The sequence below is a fragment of the Mesocricetus auratus genome, unplaced genomic scaffold, assembly GCF_017639785.1.
Source record: "Mesocricetus auratus isolate SY011 unplaced genomic scaffold, BCM_Maur_2.0 Super-Scaffold_100019, whole genome shotgun sequence".
In the NCBI taxonomy this organism is placed as follows: domain Eukaryota; kingdom Metazoa; phylum Chordata; class Mammalia; order Rodentia; family Cricetidae; genus Mesocricetus; species Mesocricetus auratus.
Window position 1 is genome coordinate 1,378,541 of NW_024429200.1, and position 24,146 is coordinate 1,402,686.

General features: G+C 46.9%; 1 protein-coding gene across 2 annotated transcripts; it reads left to right on the forward strand.

The window, feature by feature from the left end:
- Positions 1–4: 4 nt before the first annotated feature.
- Mkrn1 (makorin ring finger protein 1) lies at positions 5–22,512 on the forward strand. Of its 2 annotated transcripts, none has more exons than XM_040728457.1 (8): positions 5–342; positions 10,229–10,357; positions 16,182–16,411; positions 17,248–17,474; positions 20,092–20,306; positions 21,011–21,121; positions 21,623–21,761; positions 22,089–22,512. In XM_040728457.1, exons 1-8 carry the CDS (start codon positions 152–154, stop codon positions 22,296–22,298), a joined length of 1,452 nt encoding a protein of 483 aa, XP_040584391.1. In that variant the 5' UTR covers positions 5–151; the 3' UTR covers positions 22,299–22,512. The 2 variants fall into 2 exon arrangements, with proteins under 2 accessions (XP_040584391.1, XP_040584392.1); XM_040728458.1 differs by lacking the exon at positions 5–342 and adding an exon at positions 612–1,013.
- The last annotated feature ends 1,634 nt before the right edge of the window (positions 22,513–24,146 follow it).

Consider the following 24,146-nt stretch of genomic DNA (forward strand, 5'->3'; position numbering starts at 1 on the left):
GGGGGAGGGGGCGCGGAGCGGGGGCGCACGGGCTCGGGAGCCTTCCCTTCCCCTCCCCTCCCCTCCCTCGGCAGGTCTCCTCCGTCTCAGCCGGACCGGAACTATGTGATCCCGGAAGTTCCGGGGCCATTGCTGTGTGGGATAAACAGTAATGGCGGAGGCTGCGGCTCCCGGAACAACAGCCACAACATCAGGAGCAGGAGCGGCAGCGGCGGCGGCGGTGGCAGCGGCCTCCCTCCCCCCTATCCCCACAGCCGCTGCCCTGTCTCCCGGGGTGGGCGGAGGGGGCGGCGGCAGCGACGGCAGCGACGGCGGCGGCTGGACGAAACAGGTCACCTGCAGGTAGGGACGTTGCGCGTCGCGGAGGGCGGGCGGGCGGGCGTCGCGGGGGCCCTCGGCGCGTCAGCCCCGTCCACCCCCCCTCCTCCACGCCCGGCCGCGCCGGTCCGCAGGGCTGGCGGCCCCGCCACCGCCTCCCCTCGGCCGGCGGCGCCGCGCTGCGCGCCCAGGGCACCGGCGTCCCCGTCCCCGCCCCCGCCGGCGGCCGCCTCAGGTCCCGGGGGCGCCGCGCGAACGAGCGAACGAGCGAGCTCGCCCGCCGCTGCGAGTCGGGCTCTAACGACCGGCCCGCTCGCTGGGCGCCCTGAGGTCTGGCGAGGGTCCCGGCGAGCCCGGCCGGCCCCGGGGCTTGGGCGCCCGGCCATCCGTTTGTAACGTCTTTTTCTGCCGCCGGCGCCGCGCAGCTCCCCCCGCCCGCTCGCCCGCTCGCCCGCCCCGCCGGGAGCAGCCGCTTGGGTCTCCCTTTGTATGGGAGCCGGCGGCCGGCGGTTCCGAGCTTTGTCTCCCGACCCGAGCGTTCGGAGCCGCCGGCGTTAGCCTCCCCTCCTCTCCTCCCTTCGATTTTCTTTTCCCCCTTTCCCTTTCTTTTTGATGAACTGCCATCGTTCTTACCGCCCCTTTGAGCGAGCAAGGAGATCCCGGGAGAGAGAGAGGAGAGGTTTGGTTCTGGTTTGGTAAGCGAGACGAAATTGATCGAAAGAATGAACGATCAGGTGGCAGTTATCGCAGTACGCGTGTGGAAAAAAAGAATTTTTTTCCCTCTCCCGGCTGCAGATATTGTAGGGTGCTTGTTGTATTGACGATGGAGGAGAAGGGGGGCTTTTATCGAGACAGGCTGGCTGTGTAGCCCCGGGCTGACCTGTGTATCGTTTCTGACGGCCGTAGAATTTCCTTCGGCGGTCCTTTTTGCCTCGTCCTCTCTCCCCCAGTGCGGGGATCTGCAGGCGTTTGATGATACCACACCCGAGTGTATTGATTTAGCCATCAGGAGAGACTGTAAGCTTTTCTAGCCAAAGGAAATCCAAAGGAAGGGAAAACCGGTATTCACCCGACAAGGACAGTTTCTATACGCAAATGCAGAAGGCTGTTCCTATTGAAGAACTCGCTGTGGGTATTAACTGAAGAATTCCCATCCGTTCAGGCTTTCATAACGTCAGGTTAAAGCTTTCCGCCCGGTCTTTTTTGTTTTTGTTTTGAGACAAGTTCCCACTTTGCAGCCCCGGTTGCACTAGCCTCTGGTCTCCCAGTGCTGGCTGGCTTAGGAAGTGTTACCACCCGGGTTGGTAATGAAATTTAAATACCTTGATTTGTTTTCTTTCATCTGCCGTCTTCACCTAGTCTAGTTCTGAATACCCATTACCAAATGAATTTCATTACTGATTTCCAAGTTTCCGTCTCTATGCAAAGCTCTGTTTCAGCATTTTCTTTTCAAAATTAGCGTGCGTTTGATGTGCCTGTGGAGGTCAGAGGGGACAATTTTAGTCTTTCACTTTGACGTGGGTTCCAGGAGTCAAACTCCGCCGTCACTTTTATCAGCAAGAACGTCTTGTCAGCACCTCTTTATTCTTCTAAGGAGTGTGTGGGGTGTGCCATGCAGAAGCTGGTGTGCCCCAGAATGGCTTGGGACTCCCTGATCCGACCGATTCTGTCTCCAGGGTTGAGAGTGCTTACAGGCATGGCTTCCCTTTTACTTTTCCGTTTCCTCACCAGACTGTCTCTTTAGCCTACATTTAGGGTCTAAATAAAATTGAAATTTTTTAGACTTATTAAGATTTAAACATTTTATTTTTTGAGACAGGGTTTCTTTTTTCTGTTAATCTGGCTGTCCTGGAACTTAGGCTGACTCTAATACAGATTCCAATTGCATCTGCCTCCCTGGTGCTGAGATTAAAGGCTTGCATCACTATGCCTAGCTTAGGGTCTTTTTAAAAGGGGGAGTCTAGCTGGGCGGTGGTGGCCCATGCCTTTAGTCCCACACTTGGGAGGCAAGAAGCAGGAGGATCTCTTGAGTTCTCGAGGCCAGCTACACAGAGAAACCCTGTGTGTGGGGGTCTTCCTTAGCACTGGATGACCTTGAACTACCTAAGCTGCCAGGGCTGACCTTGATTTTTGAGGGGGGGGTGTTGTTTCTGTGAAACAGTTTTGGCTGTCCTGGAACTCACTCTGTAGACTAGATTGGCCTTGAACTCGAGATCCACCTGCTTCTGCCACCCGAGTGCTGGTGTTAAAGGTGTGCTGTGTACCACCACCGCTTGGCAACTTTTGTTTTTTTGAGACAGGGCTTCTTTGTCTATCCCTGGCTGTCCTGGAGCCAGGCTGGCCTCAAACTCTGAGATCTGCCTTTGCCTCTGTCTGGAGTGTGTGCCAGCAGTACCAGGCCATGACCTTGATTTTAAGTGCTGGATTACAAGCATGGGCTAGGCCCAGCTCCCTAAGGCTCATTGAATTAATGGAGTTTTCTGGGTGTTCCTGGAGCAGTTGCTTGTGAACACTACATTTATGTCTAAAGACGACATCTTTGGAGGCTGAAAATGTAAAGACTGTCCTGCTGAAGCATGAGGCTCTGAATTCTGGTTCCCAGAACCCTTGTTAAAGGCCCTCACTGTGAACTTCATGTTCGGTGAAAGACCCCCTCCAGCAGGAAAACAGCTGGCTCTCTCCCCTTTTCTTGCATACAGATAAACAAAAATTTTCTTTGAGTATCTTTTTTTTTGGTTTTTACGAGACAAGGTTTCTCTGTATTGTTTTGAAGGCTATTGGTCCAGCCTGGTTTCTTTGAGTATCTTGGCTTGGGAAGTCTAAGAAGAATCTTTAATTCTAGACTAGCTTAGGAAATGCAGAAATTTACGTGCCAGCCCTAGATACACAGGGAAGTTGAGTCTCAGAAAATGACGTGGATGAAGTGTCCTTCACGATAGTTTCTCTGTAGCTCTGGCTGTCCTGGAATTTACTCTGTAGACCAGGCCGGCCTTAAGCTCAGAGATCTGCCTGTACCACCACCACCCAGCTGAGGTAAACTTTCTGAGGAAACAATGTGAAAAGCTTAAAAAGGATACAATACAGGTTTAGGATCAGCAAGGTGGCTTAGTTTAGGTAGCAAGAGTGTTTATTGTGATTCCCCAGGAGCCATAAGGTGGAAGAAAATGTCTTAGAACCTCCACACATGCATTGTGGCACATATATGCATATACAATAAAAACAAGAAACAAACTTAAAAATTTCTCGTGGGGACCCACACCTATAATTGTGTTTGGGAAGTGAAGGTAAAACATTCGGGATTCAAGGTCTCACTACATAGCGCTGGCTGGCCCTGAACTCACAGAGATAGATTCTCCTGCCTCTGTCTTCTGAGGACTAGTATCAAAGAAGTGCCCTCTGCATAGCTTTGCTTAGACTAGTCATCTAAAAATTTGTAGTCTCTTATGGTGGCATGCAGAACTAGCCCTTCTGAACTCAGTTCTCATGGTCAGTCAGTAGTAGGCTGAGGCGGGGTGTCGTCTTGACCAGATCAGCCTAATTGAAACCAGGTTACTGGATATGCTTTAGGCTTACATGCTTGGCATTATTTTCTGTTCTAGTTGCCAACATGATCTCTTTCTCCTTGAACAGAGGAGTGACAACTGAGAAATCTTTGTTGTAAGCGTTGAGCTTTGAGCAGGGCTTTTCCTCAGAGCCCGGCAGAGCTAGCGAGTGCTCCAGTTGATGTTGGTGCAGTTAGAACTAAAGCCCTCTTAGGACTTTAACAGTACTCCACCTTAGCTAAAAAGTGTGCTGGTGCTGGAGAGAAGGCGGCTAAGAGCACTTCTTGCTGCTCTTACAGGGAGATCCAGGTCTGCTTTCAGCACCCACCTGGTGGTTAGCAACTGACTGACTGTAACTCCAGTTCCAGAGGATCTGATGCCCTCTTCTGGTCCCTGTGGGTAATGCTGGCATACAATGCAGATACAGATGTCCATGGAGGCAAAACACCCACACACATAAAATGAAAATAATTAAAAAAAATTTTTTTTTGGTTTTTCGAGACAGGGTTTCTCTGTATTGTTTTGGAGGCTGTCCTGGAACTCGCTCTTGTAGACCAGGATGGTCTCAAACTCACAGAGATTCACCTGCCTCTGCCCACCCCCCAGTGCCACCAACACCTGAAAAAGATTTTTTAAAGATTTATTATGTGCACAGTGTTCTGCCTGCATTTCTGCCTACATTTCAGAAGAGGGCACCAGATCTCATTATAGATGCTTGTGAGTCATCATGTGGTTGCTAGGAATTGAACTCAGGACCTCTGGGAGAGCAACCAGTACTCTTAACCTCTGAGCCATCTCTCCAGCCCATAAAATCTTACAAATGTAGAAATGTCTACCTACAAGCATCCATGCATCCACTCTATGCATTTCTTAAAGTACACTTTTGAGTTGCTAAAGGGAGAGGACCCATTAGAATATGCTTATCTTTCTGGGACTACCTTATTTAATTTAGACTTTCATCAAATAAACTGAGTGTACACTGTGAGTTTATTGCAGAGATGGACCTGTAAATATTTTGAGTGTGTGTGGTAGCTGCACCCGTTTCTGAGAGAATGTGCAGCATGTGTAGGTGTCTGCATGAGTGCTAGTGCCCTTGGAGGCATCAGATTGATTCCCCCTGGAACTGGAGTTACAGGCTCTTGTGGGCTGCCTCAGGTAAGTGCTGGGAACCAAACTCTGTAACATCCTTTGTGCTCTTAACCACTGAGCCCACGCCCCACTCCGAGGAAATTATTTTCTATGCCTAGACATATTCCTTTTTAAAATTTTTGCTTAGATAAGAATGTTGATTTTGTTTCTTAAGATTTATTTGGCAGAGAGATCTCTGTGAGTTCAAGGCCAGTCTGGTCTACAGATCAAGTTCCAGGACAGACTACAAAACCTACACAGAGAAATCCTGTCTCAAAAAAACAAAAACAAAAAACGGGGGGGGGGGTTCTTTATACACTTTATGTATATTTTGTCTGCATGAACATCTGCATACCAGAAGGGGACCTTGGATCCCAATCCCATTGGACTGTAGTTATAAACTGGTTGTGATCCACCCTGTGAGTGCTAAGAATTGAACTTGGGACTTCTGAAAGATCAGCTAGTGCTTTTAACCCATGAGCCATCTCTCTAGCCTCTTTTTAGATTTTAAAGGATCATTTACTTCTAATATGTGTGAGTGTTTGCCTGAATGTGTGTATCTGTACAGTGTGCATGCCTGGCAGCCACTGAAATCAAGAGTGCTTAAGAGCCATCGGAACTGGAGTTAAAGTTGGTTCTAAGCCACCATGGGTTCTGGCCATCAAATCTGGGTCCTCTGCAAAAAGCAGCAAGTCCTCTTAACCAGTGAGCCAACTCTCCAGTCCATGGATGTTCTCTTTGTTATGAGACAGGGATCTTACTGTGTGCCTCTGGCTGTCCTGGAACTCCCCCTATTGAGCCCAGGTTTGCCTCTGCCTCACAGATCTGCCTGCCTCTCACTCCCAGTCAGTGTTGGGATTAAAGGCATGGATATGCTCCCCCAGCTCGGGTTCATTTTTAATCAATCAATCTCTCTTTCTCATTAGCTACTGTTAATGCTCCTGAAATCCTCCTGGGTTTTGTTTGTGCTGCCTAAGAAACGGATGCCTTTGCTGAGAAACTGAGTTATGCTGCCCCCACCAGGCTGGCTTTCCTCTCTTATTAGAGAGATGCTGCTAGCTGCCTTGGGTGTGGGATGGAGACAGTTAATGTTTACTTACTGACTTTTGAGACAGTCCTCACTGTGCAGCCTTGGCTGACCTGGAAGTCAATGCATACACCTGTTTTGTGTGTGTCCGTGTCCGCTGTGACGTCGGTCCCCTTGGAGCTGGACTTTACACCAGCTGGGCACCACTTAGGGTGGGTGTTGTGAACCAAAGTCAAGTCCTTTGCAAGAGCAGTGCAGGTTCTTAACCACTGAGCCCTCTCTTTAGCCTCCAAGCTGTAAATTATTTTAATTATTTTGTGTGTTTAGCCTGAGCGTGTTGTCTGTGCCACATGTGTGCCCAGTGACCATGGAAACTGGAAGAGGTTGTCAGAACAGTTGCGAGCCACCATGGATGTAGGTGCCTGAAATGAAACCCGAGGCCTCTGGAAAGTGGAGGCATCACTCACTCTTCACTCCAGCTCCCAAGCTGTGACTTTTAACCTATTGCTTCTAAAATAGTAAGTCTTCTGGCAATTGAAATAACACAGAGATTCTAAGTGGATTCTTCTCCATCAAATGCTTGCTGATTTTTGAGGCAGTCTTCAAATGTAGCTCGCCTAACATCCTCCTGTCCCACTCCCACATACTGACTGGGTTAAAGTCATGTGGCAGTATCGGCCTTGTTTTTGTTTTGTCTTTGTTTGAGACTGACTTTGAACTCCAGATCATAAGAGTTGATTTTGTTTTGTTTTTTGAGACAGCCTTGTCTGTCCTGAACTCACACTGTAGCCCAGGCTGGCCTTGAACTCAAAGAGATCACTGCTTCCCGGGTGCTGGGAGGATTAAAGGCAAGCGTCTTTCTCTTTGTTCTCCTCTTTTGGTCTTTCTGCCTCTACCACCTGAGAGGTGGAATCGCAGGCATGACCATCATCCCTGGTTTCATGTAGTGCTGGGAACTGGACCCAGGGCTGCTTGTATGCTAGGCAAGCATTCTGTTAATTGAGCTTCATCCCAGCCCCAAGTTTTGATTTTTTTTTCCCACAACAAAAAATGTGACTAACCAGACTTTGGGATCACAATATACCTTTAAAACAGAGGGATTCTAGAAGTACCTTACTCATGTGTCACATTGCTCTGACTAAAAATATTTTTTTTCTTTTTGAGACTGGGTCTTACTATGGCTAGCCTAGAACTCACTGTGTACACCAGGCTGACCTCAAACTCAACAGAGATCTGTGTAAGCATTTTGACGGATCAGATGTGATGGACAGGGATGGATTATGGCACTCGGGAGCCAAGGAATACCACAGGTCACAGTAAGCATAGCAGCTGCTTACAGTCTTGCTTCAGGGAAAGGCTTCCCTAGTGTATCAGCTCTGCTCTGGCAGGAGAGGGTCTTCCTGGCGAAGTTGTTACAGTTCAACTCTATTCCCCAGAGAGTGTAACAACTTCAGTTAGCCAGGGGAAGGCTTACCCCAGTGAAAAGTGTTACAGTCCTGCTCTGCTCTGCTCTACCCAGGGTCGTCTCTGCTCCAGCGAAAGAAGGTCTCTCCCAGTCCTCACTCAGGAGATTTATTGGGAGGGAAGAATCCAGGAGAGTGGCTGCCTCTGCCAGGGTGGCAGAGGACACCTCAGCAGCCTCAACAGCCACAGGGGTTATATAGGGCTTCTTGGGGCGGAGGAGCGGAGTTTTCCAGGGTAGGTAGGGGTTGATCAGAATTCAATCCCTGAGTTTAGGATGGCTAGAGCTCCTCCTGCTCAGGGATTGGTTAGTTTTCTGCACAGGGTTAGGGTCAGATTTAGCTCTGGTTTCAGGGCCAAAGTGTGTTTCTTTCTCTGGTCCTTTTTAGCCTTTTGGCTCTAGTTTTAGGACCAGGGTGCATTTCTTTCACTGGCTCTGATTCCAGGGGCAAAGTGTGTTTCTTTGGCACTGCTCAAGGCTTTTGAGAGTATCTCATAGCCAGGCCATCCGTGAATGCCTGGCATCCTTGTCCCCGGTGCTGGGAGGCTTGTGCCACCTCACTGTTTGGGGGGAAAGTCTTGGAAGCCCATTTCCTTTTCTTCTTTGCCTATTGTCTGTTACATGTTACGCTGTCTCATAATGTCTCACCTTTACAAAAAAGGGATTTCACTGAGGCCTATTTGTACTTCCTTTTTTAATTCCGGCTGGACTGAAACTCACTAATCTAGACCAGGCTAGCCTTGAGTTCACAGAGATCCATCCAGCTGCCTCAGCTGGGATTAAAGACACGTTTCACTTTACCTGTTTCTATAGTCCTGGTTATGGTTAGTGTTATAGAGAATGTTAGTGTCACTCAGAAAAGGCATGTGATCACATTAAACTAAACACTCAGGTGAGCCGTGACTCATAGCTGTCTTCCCGCTTCAGCCTCTTGGAATTACAATATGAGCCACCACCTCCAGCTTTGCCTCTAACATTGTTATAGGTAATTTTAATAAATAGGTTTTAAAAAAGAGGTTCTACAGAGTTCAGGCCTTTCAAGACTAGCAAAAAAAAAAAATAGTGTTATAGTTGCCTTAGGTTACACCTTATAGTTAGGTCAGGTTAGACCTGAGATAGTTGAAATGAGGCTAGGGCCCTACTGAGTTCTTATGCTTTGTTACAGCCTGTTATAGGGTGGAGGATCTTGGTAATTGAAATAGTTTCCAAGAAGACATGGGATGCTTTTTCTTTCTTCTGTTATCTTCTGCAGCATTTGTTTTGTTGTGGGGGAAATCACCAGCCTTACACATGCTACGAAGCTCGCTCTTCTGTATACAGTCAGTTCAGTGGAATGTGTTAAACTGTTTCCATTGCTCTTCTCCTCATAGCTGTGGCTCAAGGGTACAGCAGAGTCCTCTTCGAGGCCATCTGCCAGGGTCCGGTCTGTATCAGTCCTACACTGCAAGAGCCATCTACTGATGTCTTTCAGGCTGTGTTTGGAACCAGCCAAACAGCCCTGGGTCTGACCTTGAGAGAGGGGGAGTGTGGATCAGGGAAGTCCTAGCTACCCAGCAGCTTTAAGGAGATAGATACCATGTCAGAGAGCTCTCAGTCAATACTGGAGAGACCAGTATTTATTCAAGCATCCTAAATAGCTTTCCAAAAGCCGGAGAAGACGTCTATTATCATGTATAATAGGGCTGACTAGGAAACACTTCCTTTAACCCTAGAGAGGTCCTAGAATGCACGTACACAAGCCCTCAGACATTCCATAAAGGCGCCCCACTAGCCCTCATGATGGGCGTGGGGCCAAGATCTATTGTTACACAAACTAGAAGCCATTCTCTACTGTAGTCAGGCCATTGGGAGGTAACCAGCCTATATCTAAAAGACAATAGGAGATTCGAGCTCCTGGAATTGAGCTGAGGCCTAGATCCGAAATATAGTCCAACCACATTTACATCCAAGAAACAGTTACTATCTTCCTCTGGCATGCCAAAAAGTGACTTTCATTGTCTTGCTCAGATCAGGGGATTGGAAAATAGACTCTTTCCACTTCTTCATCTACAGCGCAATTTAGAATTGCATTAGATACTAGGTAGGGTTGGTAGGGTCTTAGATCATGTCTAGCAAATGCTCAGGTGATGGTGCTACTGTTTGTGTCTAGAAACTGCTAATCATGCCTGCCTATAATCCCTTAAAGTTGCTGGCCTAATTTAGCTAGTTTTCATATGTGGTTTTTAGAGAGAATTAAAATTTGTTTCCTTGACAAAGTCAAATATAAAAGAAATATAAAAGGTAGCCGGACTCTTTCTAGTCTATGTGGTTTCTTTATCTTTGATGTGCTTTGCAGATAATCATGGTTACGAGCTGAAGTTAGTGGAAAATACGAAGCTACCACCTAAGACTGTAAAATGAGGACAGTAGGTCAGAGTTGACCTTCAGCGAACAAGATAAATGTTTAAAATCTTTAAGTTGGGGATCTGGGGAGACAGATGAGTCTGTGATAGAGTGTGTGTGTGTGTGTGTGTGTGTGTGTGTGTGGCCCCGGTTCATTTCCCCACCCCCACCCCCATCCCCCCAAAAAGGACCTCTGCATAAGCAAATGCCTTTCAGGGCAGGAGCCTTGATCCTATACTGGCTACCTGGCCTAGACTGACTTCGTGTTTGTTTGATAGTTGTGAACATACCAGGACAATGTGCTGGTGATGAGTTCTTTGAGAGTTGGCTTTAATTTTCTAATCTAGTTTTTTGGTTCTTGTCTTACAGATATTTTATGCATGGGGTTTGTAAGGAAGGAGATAACTGTCGATACTCCCATGACCTCTCTGACAGTCCATATGGTGTAGTGTGCAAGTATTTTCAAAGAGGGTACTGTGTTTATGGAGACCGCTGCAGGTAAGGATTTGTTTTATAAACTGGCTTTTGTTAAGGGTGGGTTGAGGAAGAGATGAAAATAAAATATATAATCCTAGTAGCTTTGAATATATAATTCTAGTAGTATTGTGTGTAGCATTCTAAAAATGTTTATGCTTTGAAAAGTACTTATTTGATCAGCTGTGGTGTCACGTGCCTATAAGCCCCGATACTGGAGACTAAAGTTAGGATAGCAAGTTTGAGGTTATAGCTTAGTGGCAGTGTACTTGCCTAGCATGGCAAAGTTCTGGGTTCACTCTCCAGGTACTGCTGAAGAAGAGAAATAATATTTGCTAGCAATGTTAGTGCACTGCCAGAAACCTGTGTCACATGTGACAGAGACTCATTTGTGATGTGGCTCCTCGCAGAGACATTGGTTCTTTGTAGTGGACCTTTCCCTAGGGCTGCTGCCATGTCCTTATAGATTGGCAGACAGCTTTCTTCAGTGCTAGCAGTCAAACTGTTACACATAACTGTATCACATGTTAAAGTACGTTTTGAATATGGTGGTTAAGTTTAATGCTTGTGGAACAGTCTCCAGACTTAACCTCTTAAGTGTGGGGAAGATGAATTTGCATGTGTTGGTCTATGCCTATTAATCCCAAGATTTAAGAAGCTAAGACAAAAGGATTGTCATTGCCAGCCTGGGCTATAGTGCAAAACACTCTCAAAAAAAAATTAAAATAAAGCACGTAGTATGTGTCCAGGCTAACCAGGACTGTATAGTGAGACCCTGTCTCAGAAAATGGGAGGCAAACAAGGCGGAGATTGGTGTGAGGTGTGTAGTGACTAGGTTATCTTATGTAGTTATCTTCTCCTGGCGTGAATTATGAGGGAGATGGGTCTTGGGCATTTAGAGTGCTGCATGAATCCCTCACCCATTCCTTCCCTTTATGTTCTGGGGATGAAACCCAGGGCCTCATCCTTCATATGCTCGCTCATTTGTCTAAAACTATTTAACAGCCTGAGCTCAGGAAACAACATAGGCTTAGGTAGGAGTACTCTAGGGAAAATGCTTCCCGGAATACCTCTCAAGTATTTGCGTGCCAGTAGGGATTTGTTACTAAGCAGTCTCTACCATTAGGCATGGTATTGCTGTCATAATCCTGGCACCTGATATGGTAGTGGTGTGTTGAAATTGAATAAAGCAGATCTTCCCAGGTCAAAAGGTGTCTGTGTGTACTGTTTATCCCCTGAAGTTAAATGAATAACTCACATGTAGAAGGTTAAGACAGTAAGCATTTATTGTCATCTCTGGAGGCCTGCAATCGTGGTTCAGTTCGGAGATTTTAGGGGATGGCAGAGCTTTGATCAGGGTGACAGTCATCTCCTGGCTTGACAGATGAGGCTCATTTGTGATGTGGCTCCTGGCAGAGACATTGGTTCCTTGCTAGTGGATCTTTCCCTAGGATGCTGTCGTGTCTTTATAGCTTGCAGACAGCTTTCTTCAGTGCTAGCAGTCAGAGAGGGCTCAGCAAAAGCTACAGTGCCTCTTATGTCCTAGTCTCAGGAGTCACACACACTCTCACTTCTACAAAAGCCTGGACAAAGTGAGTTCAGCCACATTGAAGGGAAGAGTCTTGGATATATGTATACATACATACATACACACACACATACATACATACATACATACATACCACAGTAGGTAAGATTTGTATGTATCACAGCCCCAGACAAAAGATGAGTGGATAGCCGGGCAGTGGTGGCGCACTCCTTTAATCCTAGCATTCGGGAGGCAGAGGCAGGTGGATCTCTGTGAGTTCGAGACCAAGCCTGGTCTACCAAGCGAGTTCCAGGACAGGCTCCAAAACAATACAGAGAAACCCTGTCTCGAAAAACCAAAAAAAAAAAAAAAAGATGAGTGGATAGATAGATGGATAGAAAGATACTGTGGTAATGTCTAACACTTGTAGTCAGTATCACAGCCACATGGATGGGTGGGTGGGTAGAAAGAAACCACTATACTGGGTAAGACTTGAAGTCAGTATCACAGCCACAGATAGATAGACAGACAGACAGACAGATAGGATAGACACATACACAGAGTCAGCTATTAGGTTAAAATGTTTAGAAGTCATCCTGTATTTATCTGGTAAAAAGTAAGCCCTCCAGCCGAGTGGTGGTGGCACACCCCTTTAATCCCAGCACTGGGGAGGCAGAGGCAGGCGGATCTCTGTGAGTTCGGGGCCAGGCTGGACTGACAGCCTCCAAAACAATACAGAGAAACCCTGTCTCGTAAAACCAAAAAAAAAAAAAAAAAAAAAAAAAAAAAGAAGTAAGCCCTCCAATAACTAACTATTTAGGGGTCAGAAATGGATCCCTCGGTGTCTGAGCCTAATGGGTAGACTTTTGTTACAGTGCTAAAAGGAGGAGGTGTTGTCCGGATACCATCCTTTGGGATGAAAGAACAGTTCTTAGCAGGACAGTTTGTTTTGATGTTAAAGACAATTGACTGGGAGAAGGGAGAGGAATATTGAGGAGAGCAGAGCTGTGGAGAGTAGACCATGGGACAGATGAGGGATGGTGTGGATAAGGTGGAGCTTGAATTCTTCCATCACATGCATGGGTCCCCGGAATTCACCTCAGGTGGGTCATCGGGCTTGGTGGTGGGCACCTTTATCCACTGAGCCGTTTTGCCAGTCCACATTGAAATTCTTTAAATAGGAAGTTATACTATATTGATACTGAATATGAAAGAAAGCTTGATAATTAGCTGTTTTCTCAGCATGATTTCATCACTTAATAGAATCAGCAATTTTGTGACATCCTATTATAATGTAGTAGCTGTAATAACAGTCTCTTGTCAGTGGCTCATGACTGTAGTAGATATTAGATTGTCCACAGCTGGAACGGTAAAGCTTTCTCTACAGGGTGGAAGTCACATCAACTAGTGGACACATAAACCAGTGTTCCAGTTGCAGCTTTATCTTGGGCGACTACATTTGTAATTTTATGCAACTCATGTTGTGTTAAGGGACATGTCTTGAGCTTGCCACACCTTTAGTCACAGCACACTAGAGGCAGAGCCATGTGAAGAGATAGATCTCTTGAATTCTAGACAAGCCTGGAGTACAAAGCAAATTCCAGGACAGATGGAGCCACACAGGAAGCCCTGTCTTGAAAAACCAAAACAAAACCAAAAAATAAAAATAAAAAAAAAGGAAAGGTAAAGATGTGTCTTGTGTCCTTTTTTTTTTTTTTTTTTTTTGTCTTTTGCTTTTTTTTGGAGACAGGGTTTGTCTGCATTGTTTTGGAGGCTGTCCTGGAACTAACTCTTGTAGACCAGGTTGGTCTCGAACTCACGGAGATCCGCCTGCCTCTGCCTCCTGAGTGCTGGGATTAAAGGCGTGTGCCACCACCACCCAGCGTTTTTTGCCATTTTTTTAAAATACAGTTTAATTTTACTCTGTGTACACAAGTGTGCTCGTGTGATGTCTTTGCCCCGTTTGTGTGCCTGGTCCCTTAGCGCCATCTTGCTGGCTTTGACTCTTCTCTCCCTGCTCTCTTTGTTTATCCTTCCTGCCATGTACTGACTTTACTTCTGAAGCATAGTCTACAAAGATCTAGGTAGTGATGTTGATGATCTAACAAAGCTTGCCTGTGAGCACAGAGTGAGCCACACTCGTTAGCTGTTAGGCCAGGAGTGATGGCACACACCCTTAGTCCTGGTGCTTAGGAGACAGAAGCAGATGGATCTCTATGAGTTCAAAGCCGTCCTTGGGCTACAAGACAGAGAATCTGTCTGCAAGAGAAACAGTTTTACACCTTTGATCCCAGCACTTGGGACGATGCTCCTTTAATCCCAGCTAGGGAGGTCGGAGATAGGCGTGGTGTCTGGGTAGAGAGGAGACTATAAATTGGGAGAGCCGGGAACTCAGTGGAGTCTGAGGTTTGGTGGAGAGCTGTGCAGTCTGAGGTCTGGTGGATCTCCCCTTCAGTCTGAGCCTTGGTAGAGGTGAGAACTCTCTAGCGGCTGCCGCTGTACTCCTGATCTTCAGGCAAGCTTCATTTGTTAGATCATAAAATGTCAGTACAGATCTATAAGGGAATACTTGTCTCATTGGGTAGATTTGATAATGCAGGCCTTTTATGACTTTAGACCGTCTTAACCGTATGGCAATGTGCTCTGTAGACCAGGTTGATCTTGAACTCAGAGATGTGCCTTCCATCTGGGAGCTGGGATCCCAGGTGCATCACTACACTGGGCCTGTCTTACATGTGTTCATGCTCACTCTGTATGCTTGTTTGCTTGGTGTTTCGAGACAGGCTCTCTGCGGCTTTGGAGGCTGTCCTGGCACTCCCTCTGTAGACCAGGCTGGCCTCAAACTCACAGAGATCCGCCTGCCTCTGCCTCCCGAGTGCTGGGATTAAAGCTGTGTGCCAGCAACGCCCGACTTTATTCTATTTATTCTTGAATATGATCTCAACAAAGATTTTTGGTTTGCTTATTTGGATCTTCTCCTTTCTTCTTCGTCTTCTTTGTCTTCTTTTTTTTAGACCCCCAAAGTGGTGACAGGCACTTGCTACTAATATCCATTTCAGAACAGTCTCCTTTCTTACAGAGACTTTAACTTCATTCATGCTGATTTGACCATAGATGACATAGTTCCTAATATTTGGTAGATGTTTACTAACAGGTAGTGAGAAAACAAATTAATTGCTTCAACATGTTTACCTTTTTTTTTTTTTTTGGATTCTTTTAGTCTCACTTGGGGGTGGGGGCGTGGTAGGAAGTGGAACTCAATTTGTCAGGCTGGCTTCAGAATTGCAATAATACGCCTACCTTAACTGACCAAGTGCTAGGATTATGCAGGCACCCATTATTAAATTTTGTTTTTTGAGGGGCTGGAGAGATGATGGCTCAGTGGTTAAGAGCATTGGCTGCTTCCATGGGCCTGACTTCAAGTCCTAGCACTCACATGGCAGCTCACAACTGTCTGTAACTCACAGACATGCAGGCTAAACAGAGAGAGAGAGAGAGAGAGGAGAGAGAGAGAGGGGGGGGGAGGGAGGGAGGGAGGGAGGGAGGTTGGTTTTGGATCATACACCTTTAATCCTACCACTTTGGAGGTAGACACAGGCAGAACTCTGAGTTCGAGGCCAGCCTGGTCTACAAAGCAAGTTCTAGGACGGGCTTCAAAGCTACACAGAGAAACCCTGTCTTAAGGAACAAAATGTTTGGAGGTAGAGTCTCAGCAAGTTTCATAGGCTGGCCTCAAACATGGGATCCTCTTGCTTCAGTCTCCCAGGCAGCTGACACTGTAGGTCTCATGCCTTGAGCAGTATGACATCACAGTGAGGCTTTCTAAACACATCACCCTGGGCTGCATCCAGTCCTAACAAGTTAGATATCCGGCCAGCATCTTAGCTCAGTACCGGCCTAGGTGCACAAGGTCATGGTTCAATCCCTAGCACTGCAGGGTTGAAAGAGACCAGGCCAGGTATGTTGATATGCTTGTAGTCCCACCATTTGAGAGGTTGTTCAAGACCACATGAGATACATAATGATGGTGAGGCTAGCCTGCGTTACATAACCCAGTTGTCTGGGACTGGAGAGATGGCTCAGCAGTTAAGAGCTCTGGCTCTTGGAGATGACCTGAGTTTGGATCCCAGCTTCCACATCAGACAGCTCACAACGTCATTCAACTTTGGACACCCACACCCACCACAGAGACACACAAACAAGAAGAAACCTTGACAAGTTTCCAGGTGCCTCACAGTCGTGTTTGGGTTCACACTGACAGTTGAAGAGTCCAGGAACTCTATGTAGCTGGGCAGTGACTGTTACTCTTATGTGTGTCAGGTATGAGCACAGCAAGCCACTGAAACCGGACGGAGTGACTGCTGCAGATCTGAGCGCGAAACCACCTCTCTCTGCCTCCTCAAGTCTCCCCTCAGGAGTTGGATCACTTGCTGAAATGAATCCGGGCGAAACTGAGTCAAGAACCCCAAGCTTTGCAACTGTAGGAGCAGGTTCAGAGGACTGGGTGAATGCCATTGAGTTTGTGCCTGGGCAGCCCTACTGTGGCCGTAGTAAGTATTGTGAGGACCCTGTAAAATGCAATCAGAGGGCTAAGTGACAGGCCACAGTGAACTCACCTTCCGTTGTCCTGTTTCCAGTGCTTGAGTTTAAACTACTGTCTACTTTAGATCGGTTTATCTAAGACTTAGAGATGAAGTAAAAGACATTTTTGAACTCCAATAAAATGAATTCATGTTTAAAAACTGAAGTGTCTCCGAATGCTGTCCCCCGCCTGCTCCTGGTGGTGCTGGGATCAAACCTTGGATTTGCACATGCTAGATAAATGCTTTACCATTGAGCTAACACTCAGCCCACAACCAATAAGTCCTGTTTTTCTTTTCTTTTCTTTTTTGGCACAGGGACTCTAATAGTTTAGAATCCTCACGTAGTGAAGGATGACCTTGAACTCCTGATTCTCCTGGTCTACCCCACTAACCAATACTTACTAATATTACATTCACTTAAGAAATTCACATGCAGAACTGGGCTTGGTGGCACACACCTGTAATACCAGTTTTAGATGCTGAGGTGGGAGGATTGCTGAGTTCAAGGCCAGCCTGGGTTATTCAGATCTTACAAAAACAGCTGTAGAGTGGAGTACACACCTGTAACCCCATCACTGGGTATTCTGAGGTAGGTAGATAGCATGTTCCAAGCCATCCTGGACTGTATGGCCCTGTCTCAAAAAACCAAGGGGAAAAGAAAGTGAAAATGTACTTAGTAGACCGACTTTAGGTTTCATTGAAGTGGTTTTTTTTTTTTTATTGTTCTCTGTTACCTTATACCTTATAGTTCATATTTGTGCCTTATGTATTTGGACCTTTACCACCATCTCAAACATTTTCAGCTGCCCCTTCCTGCACTGAAGCACCCCCGCAGGGCTCAGTGACCAAGGAAGAGTCAGAGAAGGAGCCAGCTGCCCTGGAGACAAAGAAGCAGCTTTGCCCTTATGCTGCAGTGGGAGAGTGTCGCTATGGGGAAAACTGTGTGTATCTCCACGGAGACTCCTGTGACATGTGTGGCCTGCAGGTCCTGCACCCAATGGATGCTGCCCAGAGGTCACAACACATAAAAGTAAGTGTTCAGAGAGCCTTCTACTGAGTGCTGATGGTTTCCCCCAGGGCTTTTAGTGTTGGTAGAAGTCCCCAACCGCATATGCGCCTAGTAATGTCCCCAGTAATCCCAGCGTTGTGGAGGCCACAGGCATGACAGTCTGAAGAGTTGTGTTTCCAGAACCTCAGACTATGGGGTTTTTTCTTTTTCTTGTTTTGGTTTTTCGAGACAGGGTCTCTCTGTAGCTTTGGAGTCTGTCCTGGCACTCTCTTTGAAGACCAGCCTCAATCGGATTGCCTACCTATCCATCTCCGTGTCTCAGTGCTGGGATTACACGTTGCTATGCCTGGCTTTCTAACCCATACTGATAGTCTAAACTATGTGCTTGTATGTTGTATGATGGGCAGTTTGCTGACTGAGTAATCCAACCCCAATACTGAGTTTTTCTATTAGTAACTTTATGGATATTTGGATTATTTCCATCTTTTGGTATAAACTTTTTTTAAGGTTTTTAGTGGGTGTGACTGCTATGATGCTATGAACATTTCTGTTTTGTGAACATGTCTTTATCTTTTTTTTTTCCTCGAGGCAGGGTTTCTCTGTGGCTTTGGAGGCTGTCCTGGAACTCACCTTGTAGACCAGGCTGGCCTCGAACTCACAGAGATCCGCCTGCCTCTGCCTCCCGAGTGCTGGGATTAAAGGCGTGCGCCACCAACGCCTGGCCGTGAACATGTCTTTATCTTAAATATTCTTTAATTGTCTTTATATCTACAGTTTATATTTACATTGTGAGAAGGGTTGTATGTTACAGCACACATGCATGTGTAGTCGTCAAAGGACAGCTTGGATAATGGTTCTCTTCTTCCATCTTGTGGAACCCAGGGTTGAGCTCATCTTGTCAGGCCTGGCAGTAGGTGCTGACCTACTAAGCCGTACATCAGGCTGGCCCAGCTTTGGTTATCCTTTGGAAGTATAATAATCAGTGGGTCAGCTAATAATTCTGTTTAGCATTTTTTAATACCTGACTGGCTTTGTTAGTGCTGCCCTGTTTACATTGCCAGTGGCAGTGCATGGAGATTTATCCATGGTTTTGTGTGTTGGAGTTTTGTATTTCTTCACCACATACATGCAGTGCCAAACAGACCAGAAGAAGGTGTCAGATCCTCTGGAACAGGAGTTATGGAGCTCAGCTGCCTCGTGGTTTTTGGGAATTGGACCAGGTCCTTTGAAAGAGCACCCAATACTCTTAAAATGCCAAGCCGTCACTCCAGCCTTTCATTGCTCAGCTTTCTTTCATGCTTGCCCACAATGCACAGCCCTTTGTAGAAGTCAGGACAATTCTGAGGAACTGTTTCCCTACCTTTATGTGTGGGCCGCTAGGCTGTGTGGTCAGTGTCCCTTGAAAGAGCATCATTCATATGGTCTCACGAGTGGGTGGGGATGGGTGATGAAAATAGGTTCTGAGAACTCAGACTATTACTCAGCAGTAAAGGAAACAGGTAACCTTGAAAATACAGTAAGTCAATCAAAGCCACAGAATTGGCAGGCCGCAGGACAATGGTTGCCCACATATGAGTAACTGTTAGGAGTATGGGTTATGAAGAATAATGAGCGTATTCTGATAGTAACAGGTGGCTTGGCCCTTTGAAAGCATCTGAGTTAATTCCTAGCACCTACATCTGGTGACTCACAGCCATCTAACTCCAGTCCAGGGAGATGCAACTCGTGGCCTCTAAAAGTACCAGAAACTATTTATTTGCATGTGTTCAATGGGTGAATTGTGTGGTGTGTGGATTTTTTCATTAAAGTTGTTTTCGTGTTTTGTGGGTGTTTAATTTTAATTTTTAAGGGCGATGCCTCTTGGTATTGCCCTTGCTGACCTGGGTGGAACTCATTGCATAGATGAGGTTGGCTGCACCTCAGATTTGTGGAATTCTTCCTGCTTCTGCTTCTTGAATGTTAGAATTACAAGTATGCACCACTGAAACTATCCTCCTTTACAAGAGATATGGAAATAATGTCCCTGCATAATTGTCACCTAGTACATGTTCAGATTTACTTCAGTATTGTCCATCTTATTTGTTCTTGTTTGCTTTTGGTTTTGAGTCAGGGGCCCTCTACATACTCCTGGCTGTCCTAAAACTTGAAATGTAGACCAGACAGACATTGTCAAACTCAGAGATCTGCCTCATAGTGAACGGATTAAAGGTGTGCGTCACCATGTCTGACTGTCTTATTTCTTTGGAGACAAGGTCTTGTGTAGCATGGGGTTAGCCTATAGAACTCTTGCCCCTTCTGCCTCCACCTCCCTAGGGGTCAGTATCTTGACAGATTTGAAATGAAGGCTGTAATCCTCATTTTTCTGTTACACATCCAGAAACTGAAACATTAGCAACATGTTGGTAGGGTCTTTGGGGAGGATTGTGATTTGGAGTTCTAAAGGTCTGTAGTAGAGGGAATTGGATAGCTCTTCAGATCCCGGAGTTGAGCCCCACGGTAACTGCCCTGATGTGAGGCTGCCTGGAGCTGTGCTTTTGACAGAGCCTCCTCTGGGTCAGACTGGAGACAGTTTTCGTGGGCGAGTTGACGGTCTCGGGCCTCGCAGCCTGACAGTGCCTCTTGTCTCCCCTTCTTTCAGTCTTGCATTGAGGCCCACGAGAAGGACATGGAGCTCTCTTTTGCTGTGCAGCGCAGCAAGGACATGGTGTGTGGGATCTGCATGGAGGTGGTCTACGAGAAAGCCAACCCCAGCGAGCGCCGCTTTGGGATCCTGTCCAACTGCAGCCACACCTACTGTCTCAAGTGCATCCGCAAGTGGAGAAGCGCTAAGCAGTTTGAGAGCAAGATCATAAAGTGAGACTCCTCCCCAGTCTTCATTTGTGCTTTCTATTTCCGGGACCAATTTAGTGTCTTGTGCCAACTTCCAGCCACAAGGACCACATTTAAATGCATGTATTTTATCATGAACCTGGGTGTTCTCGTTGGGATTTCTTCTTTGTACTTCAGCTAGCTGCTAGGTTAGTTCGTCTGTCTATTTTATTTGATTGAGGAAACCGTGTGTATCAGTTAGTAGATTCTTCATGCTTTTTGAGGAGATTGTGTTTAATGGATTAGACAGTTTAGGCTTCGTGAAGAAACGTATCTAGCTCTGAATGTATGTTTCCTGGCATTTTACATTTTCCACTTTCCTATTCCATCCATTAAGCTAGCCAATAATCCACCATCCTTTAAAAACTGTTCTCATAACTGAACAAAAGCCACACAACCCAAACAGAGCAAAGTTACAAGAAATAAATTTATTTAAATGAAAGGAGTCTGTGTGAAATGTCTTCTTTTGTTTTTGTTTTTTTTTTTTAAGTTTTGTTTTTGTTTTTTGAAATGGCTAGCCATTGAGTTGATTTATGAAGGAGTTTGTCTTCCCTCCAAAGAAAGGGTCAGTTGTGACTTTGTGGAACCCCTTTCTGAAAATGGCCACGTGCTTGTCAGCTAATCTAAGTGGTGAGGTGACACCCGCGGGCTAGAGGGACTGTGCATTGCAGCCTGTTCGTTTTCCCCAGGTCCTGCCCCGAATGCCGGATCACATCTAACTTTGTCATTCCAAGTGAGTACTGGGTGGAGGAGAGAGAAGAGAAGCAGAGACTCATTCAGAAATACAAGGAGGCCATGAGGTACGAGCAGCCCGGCTCACCTGGACGGAACAGTGCTGCACTGGATACTCCTACTCCTCCTGCCCGTTCTTCTCTTCCCAGGGCGGCTTCTTTTGTCACCCGTCACGCTTGCCCAGCCTGTTTCTTGCTTTGAGCTTTTAGCACAGTCATTGGGTGTGAGCCTAGGACTTTTACAAGGAAGTCTCTACTCTAGCTGCAGCCTGTGTGTGGGGAGGGATTCTAGCTCCTTCTGGGTCTTCAAGAGTTAGTTGCCTGATGAATTCCTGTGTATTGGGATTCTAAAAGATTATCACTCCCGTGTTAGTCTGGCAATCCATATACATTTAAGTAGGGATGCTTTGAGTCAGTGTTTAGAGCAAGCACATGTTTCTAAGGACACATCTTTGGGGGGCTGTGCACAGACATCTTGGTTCTGCCCCCGTTTAAAGAAAAGCACCGGTGATAGGTAGATACAGGCCTGAAGTCCACTGTGAATAAGGGTTGCGATATTTTCCTTTCCAGCAACAAGGCGTGCAGGTATTTTGATGAAGGCCGTGGGAGCTGCCCATTTGGAGGGAACTGTTTTTACAAGCATGCGTACCCTGATGGCCGTAGAGAGGAGCCGCAGAGACAGAAAGTGGGGACATCAAGCAGATACCGGGTAACTCTCACTTTTTTTAAAGGAGGGGGTTTCACACTGTCAGCGGAGCCCTGTGCATACCGGGGTAGGGAGGAATGCCACCCAGATCTGGGAGGGAGGCTAGAGTAAAGGAGTCACGCCTCAGGAAACGGGGAGGGGCAGGAAAGGCAACCACTCAGAGCCCAAGCCTAAGGTGTGGTGCAAATAGCCAGAGGGGAGGCACTGGCCAGCTGGCCCGAGTGACAAGTCTGGCTCGCCACGCCCTCTGGGCACGCAGTTGCCTTACAAGCAACAGGATAGAAGACACTGCTCCACAGTGCCACCCTATCATGGCCTTGTTTCTTACAGGCCCAACGAAGGAGCCACTTCTGGGAGCTCATTGAGGAGAGAGAGAACAACCCCTTTGACAACGATGAAGAGGAGGTTGTCACCTTTGAGCTGGGCGAGATGTTGCTTATGCTTTTGGCTGCAGGTGGGGACGACGAGCTGACAGACTCTGAGGACGAGTGGGACTTGTTTCACGATGAGCTGGAGGACTTTTATGACTTGGATCTATAGCAGCTTGCGTGGCGTGTAAACTGGTCTGCGGAGCCCCAGACAGTAGCTGTCCCCTGTGCTGTGTGGCAGTGCGTGTGGCTCTCCTAGGCAGGCCTCTCAAACTCCAGGTGCTGTCGTGGTCACTACCCAGGGCCTGCTCCTCTACCCCCCACCTTTCCCCAAGAGTGTGTTGTTTTCTCTGTTTCAAAAAGTTACAAAATAAATCTTAAAGTTAGTTTTTTTGTAACATGAATTTAACTGTCAGACAGTTAGTGTAGGTTTGTTGCGCCATCTGTTTTCAGCCAGGTTGTGTTCATGGACTTTGCACACTCGTTTGAGACCCTGAGTTCAAAGGAAAAGGCACTGAGTGTGCTTTGGGGTCCAAGGATAGGGGTGATTGGGAAAAGGGGGGCCTAAGTTGGCAGGTTGCTCTCTGCGCTAGATGTCGAGGGCTCCTTGAGGTTTCTGTGAGATCTGTACCTTTGTGGTTTATATCTGTTCCCAACCCTGTAATCCCATCACATGTGCTTGTCCTGAGGCTTGGGCTCTCATTTAATTGCACGCAAGGAATACTACTGAGTAACCAGAACCAGGTGCGAATGTGTTGAGGTTAACGTGAGAAATTCTAGAAGCACATGAAGGGTGCAGTGGCGTTCCATCAATGCAGAGTCGGCAGGTAACTCCTGAGGATCGATGGACTTGCGGTTGAGCGTGAGCAAGCAGTGAGCAGCTTCCCATCAGTGCATAGGTGCAGTATTCTTAGCCTTAGCGGGCAGACACGGATTAGTGGTGTGAGCTGTGTGTGGCAGGTAGACCAGGAAGGACCAAGCAGTGTATCCGTAGTTGTTAACATAGCAGTGCTAGTAGCTCTATGCTAGAGAAAGGGCGTCAGCCATAGAGGTTTTTAAATGACCTGCTTGTCCCCTTAGCAGTACAAGCTGCGTCTTGGACACACATTGTATTGAATGTTTTATGGTCTAGCCTTTTCAGTTGAGGCACTTTTTGGAAAAACCTTTGTCCTCGTTTGAGGGGACCTATTACGAGGTTCTGTGTTTATTTTGTGGGTATCTGCCTCATTCCATCCCTGAGCTATGAAAGTAGACAGATGGATTCCAACCTGAGGTGTTGATTGTACTAGAGGAATCATTTGCAGTAGTGTTGAACCCTTTCCCACGAAAGAAAGGGAGGGCATAGCCACTCACAAGACAGGCAAAGCTAAGTCGCTACGATTCCCTGACAGGAATTTCACCTTTGCGTTCTGTTGTTGCTCTGTTTCCGGAAATAACTTGATGCTGGGGTTTGTCCCTCTGCCTTGCTTCCCTGGAACCCATCCATTCTTTCACCTCAGAAAAACAAACAAGTCATCGTTGCAGAGGTCTCTGTATTTTGCAGCTGCCCTTTTGTAAGAAGCACTTTTCCCAAATAAAACAATTTAAAAAAAGTTGGTTTTCTTGTTTGTCTGACGATCTGTTTTCAGAACCATAGCTATGAAAGCTGTCACTTCATTCTCGGGCACACAGCTAGGCATCTGTGTGACATCTAGCCTCTGGGGACCCTGATGGCGTCCGCTGCAGGAATTCTGTCCCTGTTCTGCTGACCGGTTATGGGCGGAGTTCCTATTGGAGGGTATGTGACCCAAATACTGAATAAAAAGCCAGGGCAGGGTGAGGCATGCGCTCATGGAAGGTGGAACAGCTGACAGCCAGCCATGGGAGCACTCGTGGCTGGCAGCCTGGTTTGGTTCCCCCATTCCCTTGGGTACAAGGAGGCTAAAGTGGCAGCGACGTCAGCGGTGTGACAGCTGCGTCTGTCTTGAGTGTTGTGTCCTGGTTTCCTTGTAATGAACTGTTGCCTTGACCCCATCGGCAT

Excerpts from the sequence above, each read along its gene's own strand:
- Mkrn1 (XM_040728457.1), top strand. The coding sequence starts at position 152 with ATGGCGGAGGCTGCGGCTCCCGGAACAACAGCCACAACATCAGGAGCA. Across the intron at positions 17,475-20,091 it reads AGAGGTCACAACACATAAAA|TCTTGCATTGAGGCCCACGA; the intron begins GTAAGTGTTCAG and ends CCCTTCTTTCAG. Across the intron at positions 21,122-21,622 it reads AAATACAAGGAGGCCATGAG|CAACAAGGCGTGCAGGTATT; the intron begins GTACGAGCAGCC and ends TTTCCTTTCCAG.